General features: G+C 45.1%; 1 protein-coding gene across 1 annotated transcript; it reads right to left on the bottom strand.

The window, feature by feature from the left end:
* Positions 1 to 2,559: 2,559 nt before the first annotated feature.
* ADM (adrenomedullin) lies at positions 2,560 to 5,582 on the bottom strand. Its single transcript, XM_034417073.2, has 4 exons — positions 5,440 to 5,582; positions 4,746 to 4,848; positions 4,285 to 4,440; positions 2,560 to 3,822 (listed from the first exon to the last, which is right to left on the bottom strand). The coding sequence occupies exons 2-4, from the start codon at positions 4,841 to 4,843 to the stop codon at positions 3,630 to 3,632; spliced, it is 447 nt and encodes a 148-aa protein (XP_034272964.1). The 5' UTR covers positions 4,844 to 4,848; positions 5,440 to 5,582; the 3' UTR covers positions 2,560 to 3,629.
* Between the last annotated feature and the right edge of the window lie 4,767 nt (positions 5,583 to 10,349).

Below are 10,349 nucleotides of genomic sequence, written 5' to 3' on the forward strand. Positions count from 1 at the left end.
AGCCATGTAAAGCTGTGTATGAGAATAATGTATTATTAGGCAACTAACCCAGAAGAGGATATCTTATCTAGCATATCAAATATGTAGAGAAATTGTAAAAAATAGCACCCAATTTCTTAATTAGAAGTGTAGATTGCTATTGCAGGAATACTTGTAAATTGAAGTTGGTAGAACAAGAGACATTTGCTGTATTTCTTAAATGTATATTTCTTACTGAATGATTGATTGACCATATGATTATAGTAAGATTTCTAATGCAAAAAAATTAGAAGATTACTATATGATGAAGAGGGGAAAAAAGTAACTGAATGCAGTTTTACATGCAAAATATCAGTTTACATCCTTGGCATATTTATTTTTAAAAGTATCAAAGATAGGGCCAATGTATGGTAATATTATGAACTGCATATACCCTGTTTCCCCAAAAATAAGACATCCCCTGATAATAAGCCCAATCGGGCTTTTGAGCACATGTGTTAAAATAAGACTCCCCCTGAAAATAAGCCCTCCCTGAAAATATTTAAATGCAGAACTGGAAATCAGGTAAGACGGCAAGAGGATCCCCATCTTGCTCCACGCACCCCAAAATAGTAAAACCTCCCCCAAAATAAGGCCAAGCGCTTATTTCAGGGTTCAAAAAAATATAAAACAGGGTCTTATTTTCAAGGAAACACAGTATATATTATGCATACTGAGTAGTCTATGTATTCTGAAACTTAATTTCCAATATCCCTAGCCAGCACAGCGTAGGATGCTGTTCAGGGACTTATGGAGAAGAGTTCTGAGACCATAAAGAATGAACAATTCCAAACTTAACAGAAAAATCCTTTATGGCACCTGGTGATAAAGGAAAAATCTTGTTTCCATGAACTGTATATTCTCTCCATCAGATTACCATATACACACTCACATATATATACACCCATCTGCATATAAGCTGATCCAGAAATTTTCAACCAAAATACCAAAAAAATGTGCCATGCATAGGTAAGCGGATCATTTTTCATGCAATTTTGTTTGAAATTTTCAGGTAAGATTATTTATGGATGCCTTTATCCACATGTGTACATGGAAAATACAGGCACTTTGAAAAGGTATTACTATATGTACTGGCAGATAAGCCCATCTGTGGATAAGCTGAATCCCATTTTTTAGGTTTCGGCATCTAAAATTCTTACCTATAAGGAACGTTGAGTTAAAGACATTCATGTACAAGGCTGCTATTCCACAGCACTTAAGAAGGCTGTGCGAAGCTGACTCAGCTGTGCACAAGGTTAAGCCAAGTCTGTTTCATCCAGGTCACCAAAATGCCAGAGCCCTGTCAACTGCCCCACTTTGCCCATTGGGTCATGCAACATGGAGCAGCTGAGGAAAGGGTGAGAAATCCATCCTCTCCATTAGAAATCTCACTGCCAAGACCAGCAGCAAGAACATGCTTTCAAATGTTGCTGTAATGGCCAAGCCACAGGGAATTGGGTATCTGCTCAGGCAAAGGGCTGGCAATGAAACCTTACCAGGAGTTTCCTGAGAACATCCCAGGGGTTTATGGAAGAGGGCGGGAAGACCATATTCCAAATGCAACTTCTGACCTAGTTAATCTAATCTGGTGGTGTTAGAACTATCAATATGGTAACTTGACTACACTAGTGTCTTACTACTAGACTACGTATTTCACAAGAAAATACTTAGAAAATAAACTGTCTAGAAAATAAACTTTTTTATTTTCTTCTGGTTATTGCTATTATTGCCTAGTATTAGCCAAAAGACAAAAATATTATTTATCTTCAGGTTTTATTTCACTAGTTTTAAATCAGTATTGCAATTGTTGTTAACATACATCCTTGAGAATTTTCCAGCCAATGTAATAGTTCAGTTTAAAAACATTATTCTAGGATCTGCAAAAATATTTTATTTTCAAGTTTCTTAATAATCCATGTACTGCATTCCAAAACATTATTTAGGAATAAAAATATGCCATGCTGACTTGCGGGTATTCTTGAGAAACCAAACAGCAGCACCGGAATAATGATAAATCATGCCACTAGCTGGTGCTGTTGTTACATTAAACGACATTGTGACTAGAAACTGATGCAATGTGTGTGTTGGTCACCGGCTGTAATGTGTTCCTGCCCACAGCAATCCTCTGGATTAAACCTGAACTGTGGCCCAGGAAATCATTTAACATGAATAACCTTGGAAGCTATTTTGGCCATTTTTCTTTTTCTAAGAATATGTTCTTCCCGCTACATAAATCTCTGAATTTTGTTGTGCAATGTGAACAAGATAGTTGCCTCTATAATTAATTACAGCCGAAAATAGAAACAGAAATACAATAAAATAAATAAACGGACAGCCCAAATTCTGGCATGTTATAGCTTCACTTAGAAATATGTGTGAGCAGACAGGACCTTGAAGTTTATGGGGCTTTTGGCCTCAACGCTGGCTTCTTGGCCAATGACAAACTATGGCAACGAAGGAGTTCGGGATCCATGTAATTCTAAAGCTAAACATGAAACATCGCGTCTTCCCATCTTGTCTTAAAACATCAACAGAGAACTATTTTTGTGCAATAAGATTTATTATTTCTTTCACATATTGGTCTAGGAGAGATTGGCAATATAACTTCATCAAATGGGGCAAACAGACTAATATAAATACAGTGAAAACTACAGGATGCACATTTCAATGCACTCCTGACAAGTAGCTTGTTTTCCATCGGTTTCCTTGATGCTTACAAAATGCACTTTTCATACAGAAAGTATAACTGAATCATAAAATTACACATTAGAACAAAAGGCTGTAGTCCTACAGATCTTTACAGGAAAGCCACCTCCACCAAAACTCAAGAGGGTTTATTTTAGAGGAAAGATGCTTAGGTTAAACATTGTGGATGTGAAATATTTTAGAGTTCTTCATTATGAAATTTAACCTAAACAGCACATCCTGCCAATTCTAAAAAAAGCACTTTTCCTCCCCTAAAACTGTTACAGCGGGTGATCCCACCGATGAAAACTAAAAGTTGAAAACGAAATTTTGGGAATTAAAAAAATAATGCCCATAAGCAATATAATCTATGTCTATACATATAATATAAAAATATCTCTGTCATTAAAAAGAATACAAGAACAGAACACCACTTGTTTAAATAGGATTGATTTCTCTCATCGGCAATCACTCACTCACTCATCCTTACTTGATCGCAGCCAGAAATCACCTCACACACATTATAGTCCATTGCACTTTGCCAGGCCAGATCATTCAAGTATCAAGACGCCCCTCCTGAGAGAAGGACCTGCCAATTCCATGCCATGTGGGGGGAAAAGGGAGGGCAGTCACCCCGAAGTAGAGAAGAGCCAGCCACCAGCAGCACCATCACCACCTAACTTGACGAAAAGAGTGCCTCTGTAGCTTCCATCCAGTCTTTATTCCACAAGATACTTAGGGAGGGGTGCAAAGTTTGGTCACCTGTTCCTGCCGTAGCCTAAAGCCTGAGTCCTTGGAGGGCATTTGCCCGTTCCCCCTTTTCGCCATCAGGGGGCTGCAGCAACTCTTTTTATCCTCTCCAAGTTTGGGAGCACATAGATTTGCATCAAAGTGGACTCCAACTCAATCAAACTGGCCGTGAACTCCTACCCTTGGACCAAGAAAGCGAAAGAGCGCCGCCTGCGCCCATAGCCTGATATGGTGAGCTTCTTGGGAGGAGCAGAGAGGTCCTTGGAACTGTCAGTCCATTGGTTGAGCCGCTTGACTAAGTCCTGAGTGACGCATATCGACAATTTACAAGCCGGTTCTCTCTTCACACGGATGCGTCTGCTCTCCAGGCTGAGACAGAGAAAAAGAAAAGTGATACAAGAAGTCGTGAGTGAAGGATGACAGAGAAACCACAACCTGGCAAGACCCAGGGAAGAAACCAAGGTGTAGAGCAGAGCTGCAGCAAACCAAAAAGGGGTTCTTTACTTAAAAGTTTCCACTTCTGAGTCCTTTGGGGAATGAGCCCCTTTCAGCTTTAGGCACTTTGGCACCTGCAGACCTGACATTTATCTTCTTAACAGACTTGACTTCAACGTGCCAGAGGAGCCCACCTTCAACCATCACGGGGAGGCATCTCTAAGGGTGTGTGTGTGTGTGTGCCTCCCTTGCTGGAGCCAAGCCGAACTCTGGCTCCTTTGTTGCTCTCTCCTTTCTTGCTCAAACATCCCACCATTCCATTTCCCCCCACCTCCTTTGCCAGCAGATGCTCTGACCGTCACAACAGTTAACATTCAGGTGAGAAGACTTAATTACCTGGGCTGCTGCAGGATGTCTTTCACATCCTGGGTGCGGATGAAAGAATGCACCCTTGGATCAGCCACTTGCTTTGGCAGGTTCCAATGCAAGCTTTCAGCAGCCACCCGAGCTGGCAGGTCCCGCCTGACTCGGCTCAGCAACTTTGTGGTCCACCTGGATAATGAGGCAAAAGAGGAAAAACCGATAAAACGTTGAGTTATGTTGGTGGTGTAGAACTAGCAAGTTGCCCTTCCTTAGAGAAAGGAGTGATTTGTTGAAGGACAGTCTGCCTTTGACCGGAGGAAGAAGAGGTGACAAGGGGGACCCAGAGTCCTTCTTCAATGAAACCTAAAGACCCCCTGCTTAGTCCCCAAACTTTGAAAGAACAACCACCGGTGGGAAGATCCTATACAGGCAGACTGTCTTTCTCTATCACCAATCTTAGCCGCAAGTCTTAAGTGCTGTTGGTGCCTACTTACTTCCTTTTGAAGTTTGATGCAATATCCAGCTTGGTTGCATCTACTCCGAAGAACAACACCGAACCCAGGTAGAGAAGGGTAAGCGAAACGGCTTTCATCTTGTCTGGGGAGAGAAGGGCAAAGGGTCAACACAAGACTGATCTTCTCCAAGAGGGGGGGGGGAAGAGTTTCTTGGCAGCTCTGCGCACCCAGAGGCTCCCTCCCTCCTCTTCTCCTTCTCTTGTCTTCTCTCATTCTCCCTATTCCTAAGCCAGTGAGGGACCTTTTCCAGGCAACACTAAAAGTCCGCTTAATCAAGATCAATACCCAGCGTCCAGGGCTCCCATCTGACACACTTTCGGTTTGCTTAGAAAGGCTGAAGGCTGAAGCCACCGCCGTCGCCCCCCTCCCCTCCAAAAAAATCCCAGGTAAAAGCATTTTAAAGACGCGCTCCTGTTGCCTATGGCTGCTTTTCCCCTCTCCCACTTTGCACAACGCGACTGAATTCTGACCATCGCTGCTTTTGAACTTCTAGAGGAAGCCCCGATCCAAGGACCGGCAGCCTCGAGCAAGTGTCTCTCGCCCGCTTTCAGACCCGCCGTCGCCACCTGCACACGCGCTCCGGTTGGAAGACTCCCTTTCTCCCTTTCCCGCCGCCCCCCCAACTCCCCCTCGCCTTAAATTCCCATTTAAGAAGGAAGAAAAAAATGCAGACCTGATAACGAGGATAATCCAACCGAGGGTTCCCCACAAATCCTCCTGTAACGTAAATGCGAATATATATATATATATATATAAAACCCCGACACAGCTGCTCAGCTCCGCGTCTACCTCGCTTGCGCCACTGAAGTTACCACTGGCTCTCCACGAGCCGCTCGCCCTTTTTATAGAGCAGCAGCGGGGGAAAGTGGGGGGGGGAGAGAAGGGGCGGGGCTATTTACTAAGGTCACGGTGGAAGGTGGAGTGGGGGGGCAGGCTGTTGAAAAATAGGCAGTATTTTGATTTAACTCCCTTTGAAATGAGATCTAATGGACCCGGGGAAAGTCAGGAAACTTCCAGCGCTTCCCTCTTTAAGGAGAGCCTGCCTAACTTGAACTATATAGGTAAATCTGGTCCGGGCAGATCAGATTTTTTTTTTTTTTTTTTTGGTTAAGGACGATTCAGCTCCTGGAGAAGCGGCCGGGTTTTTCCGCCGCGGACCCTCCAGGACCTGGGATTTCAGAATTTAAACGGCCGGGGTGGCTAGAAACGTGCCACTGGTAACAGCTCTTCCTTTGCAGCTAGCAGCGTCCCTCTCGTTTGGAAAATATTGCGGGAAATTGCATTTGCTTATCAACCCAAGAGTTGACTGGGGGCAAAGCGTTCCTTGGATGGGGTTAGACGTTTTCACTCGGAAAGGAGAAAAAGCTTTTTCAGCAAAAAAAACAAAAACAAAAAACATTTCAAGAGAAAGGCTCACGCGCACCCGAGAAGGGCGCGCGGCAGTTGTTGCAACAAACCTTAAAAGCTTAGGAATTGGAAAAAAAAAAAAGGAAGGCGGGGGGGCAAGGGCTGAGTGTGTACGTGCGCGTGTAGGCGCACACGAGTGTGTGAGCGTATATGTGTGTTAATGTATGTAAGAAGCGTGCACCAATTGATTTATGCTGGGCAGGAGCTGCACCGCGAGGAATCCAGAGCGCGTTACTCAGCTGCATGTGAGCTTTCCTTCAACCTCTATCTCTGCACCTCCTTCGCCCGCCCGGCGGGATCTCTTTTCCAGCCGCCAGCTTACGTTCTTTCGCACACGTAGCCTCGCCGGAGCAGCCTCTCCGCCAGCTGGCTCTCCTCCTGGGAACGTGCAAAGCTATGCAAATCAGAGGAGCCGGTGGCTTCTCTCTGGCTCCCGTCCCTCCCTCCGCCCATCCCCCCCCCCGTTTTCCAGGACTTTGCAAAGAACCGAAAATAGATTTAAAATTCCCGGGGACTTTTTCTTGCTTGCTTTCTTTTTTTTTTCCCCCCCCCCTCGAGATCGCTCTTGGGCTGGCTTGCGAAAAGGTAGCCGCGCGCGGAGGGGAAAGCCGGTTGCCGATCTGGTGCCGGGAACGGAGGATTTTCAGGCGCGAGGCTTGCCTTGACTGCCGAGTGGGTGACTCGGGCCGAGAAGGGAGGGCGTCCCATTGGCAAGCAGCCTTCGGGGAGGAATCCTGAAACCGCAGGAATACGCTCGTGCGGTATCCGCTGACCGCTCGCCGATTTCGGAATCTGGGTTCCTCCTGGAAGGGGTTACGTTTGCTTGCCCCAACCTGAATCAATCCCACTCCCCACCACCACCACGTTTCTGGGAATCTGCAAAACTACGGTATCTACTGATACTACTGACCTACTGATTTTATATTGGTTTTAAAATTGATACTGGTTTTAATTGAAATGTTTTAAATTGCGGGCCAAACTTTATTTAATTATTTTAAAACTGTTTTAACTTTTGTGTACAAATGTTTTACTTTTGGCTGTTCACCGCCCTGAGTCCGAAAGGAGAAAGGCGGTATAGAAATGTAAATAATAAATAAATAAATAAAATAAAAGAGGTGGCTTTACTTGGCGCTTAAGAGGTTGCCCGGATCGGATCACTGGAGTTTGTAAGGGATTGTAAATTCGCAAAGGATTGTTTTGCTGGGCCAACGCAGCCGAATGGTAGTTTATTCAACAGAGGTTAAATCATTCTTGCCTTCCTGCCGGCGTCAGTCAAGCCTAGGAGAGGTGACCGCATTGCAAAGTTTCAAGCAGGGTTTTCGCTTAGCTGCAGTCTGAAGTTTTTAGGACTGAGACTGGTTCTTGCAAAGCAGCTTTTGATCACTTAACTTTGGATTTCCAGACATACAAACAATAAGATAGACAGGCGGACAGACAGAGAGATAGAGATAACCTTTATTGTCACATATTGACAGACAGACACACACACACTATGGGGTCCCCCTCCCCAGAGTGTGTAGGTGTGTAGGTGCTCTCCCCCTGAGCACCTACACACATTTGTCCCTCCCCAAATCCCCAAGGTGGGTGTGTATATGTCAGTGATGGTGAACCTTTTCAGCACCGAGTGCCCAACGCGTGTGCGAGTGCGCCAGAGTCCCGGCTGGCTAGTGCACATGTGCCAGCCGGCCACCTGGTCTTCGGGTTTTCAGGGCTCTGGCATGCATAAAGATCAGCTGGCTGGCGTGCATGCATGTGCCGGAAAACAGAAGAGCAGCTGGTGATGGCGCACGTGCCCACAGAGAGGGCTCTGCGTGCCACCTGTGGCACGCGTGCCATAGGTTCGCCATCATGGGTATATGTGTTCCAGAGCGAGATGATCAAAGAACCTCAGGTGTATAGGCCAGGAATATATATTCCCAGCAGGGTCACCCAAGGCGAGAAGGTCATTCCCACTGTCCAGCTAAAGCAAGCAGACATCTATATTGGGCTGCAGTGATGTAGGAAGATGCTGGAGGCAGGCAATTACTTTATTAGATCTTTATTAGATCTCCGTGCCTTCTGCCGTGCCCTTAAAACTTTCCTTTTCCAACAAGCCGGGCTGGCCTAACAATGCCTTTTAAATGATTTTAAATTTGTATGTTTTTTAAATTTTTGGCCAAATTGAGATACTTCCTTTTAATCTGTTCTTAATGTTTATATTATGTGTTTTTATCTGGCTGTACACCGCCCTGAGTTCCCAGGAAGAAGGGCAGTATATAAATTCGAAGTAAAATAAAATAAAATAAAATTGACAATGGCAAAGGCATCACCTTATCCCCGTGATGGCGAACCTATGGCACAGGTGGCACACGGAGCCATATCTGTGGGCACGCAAGCGTTGCCCTACCTCAGTCCAGCACGCATGTGCACGCTGGCCAGCTGATTTTCGGGCCTTCCGGGCCCACTGGAAGTCGGGAAACGGGCTGTTTCTGGGCCTCCGGGGGGTGGGGGGAGGCTGTTTTCGCCCTAGAAAGGCTCTGGAGCCTGGGGAGGGCAAAAAAATGGGCCTACTGGGCCCACCGTGCCATCGCGTGCCAAAAGCGGAGGGAGAGTGGGGGGGGGTCATGCATGCATGTGTGGAGGAACGGGGCGTACTAAATTATGGGTGTGGGCATGCGCAATCCCCCCCACTACCCCCGCTTTTGGCACACAATGGCAAAAAGGTTAGCCATCATTGCCTTATACTGTGTGGGAGAAGACAGTGGGAAACAACTCCTGATTTTTACTAAGAAAACCATAGGAATACAGGTGGTTCTCAACTTGCAACAGTACATTTAATGACTGTTCAAAGTTACAACATCACTGAAAAAAGTGACCATTTGTCACTCGACCGTTGCAGCATCCCCATGGTCATGTGATCAAAATTCAGATGCTTGGCAACTGACTCATATTTATGACGGTTGCAGTGGCCTGGGATCATGTGATCATCTTTTGCGACCTGACAGCAAAGTCAATGGTTAATCCAGACTCATTTAACAAGCATGTTACTAATTTAACAATTGCAGTGATTCGTTTAACAACCATGGCAAGAAAGATAGTAAAATAGAGTAAAACTCACTTAACAAATGTCTCGCTTAGCCACATACATTTTGGACTCAATTGTGGTCGTAAATTGGGACTACCTGTAGAAGCTATAAAATGATTGATGATATCATGCCAGGTGATGGTCCCCTTAGGTCGGAGAGCACTCAACATCAATGAGCATCAGTTTGGTCTAGTGGAGGGATGGGCAATTAATTTTTCCAAGGGACCATGTGAGAAACTGGAACTGATGTGAATGGCCCCCATGCTCCCCACTCCTGATGCTGCACTGATACACACTGCAGGCCAGACAGGGATACCTGAAGGGTTGGATATGACCCATAGGCTATAAAAGCCCAGGTCTGGTCTAGTAGTTAAGGCTGTCAGCACTTCAACCTGCATTTACTCTAGTGCTGACATAAGGAGAAGGGGGGCAGCTGGCAAGAGGACGCTTGACTTCTTACCTACTTATTTTCCCTGAAGATAATGTCCCCTAGGAGATGAGATGGGAGGGGGGACATTCCTGGGAGCTGAAGTACTAGATATGGGGAGAGTGATTTGGAAGAGGGCCAATGAGATGCCGAGAATTGGGGAACGGAAAGGGAAGGTTTGGGGACAGGAAGTCAGTGTTGGCTACGCCACAATCGGGGACAGGTCGTCGTGCTTAATAAAATGAAAGATTTCTTCAAAGATTACTTGTTTGGAAATGCAATTTATTTTAATTAAGACAACATCGAAACCTGACAAAGGCACTAGGTCAGAAGCCAGGAGACTATGAGTTCTAGTCTTGCCTTATGCATGAAAGATGGTGGGGACTTTGGCCAGTCACTCATTCTCAGCCCAATCCACTTCACAAGGTTCTTATTGTGGGGAAAATAGGAGGAAGGAGTATTGTGTGTGCCTTGGGTTATTTATGAAAACAATATAGGATATAAATAAATAAATATTCTACTGAAGAAGAACTGAGGATCCTCCAGGGTACCAATGGTGTTTATGACATGGCCAGATTAAAGTCTTTAGGATGTCTGGTTGCTGATTGTGCCATATAGAAAAACAAAAAGCTGCAAAAGTAGAATCACAATACGAATATTGAATGTAAGAATGTAAGCATGAGCA

This window comes from Pantherophis guttatus, chromosome 1 (genome assembly GCF_059756535.1).
Source record: "Pantherophis guttatus breed Tessera chromosome 1, ASM5975653v1, whole genome shotgun sequence".
In the NCBI taxonomy this organism is placed as follows: domain Eukaryota; kingdom Metazoa; phylum Chordata; class Lepidosauria; order Squamata; family Colubridae; genus Pantherophis; species Pantherophis guttatus.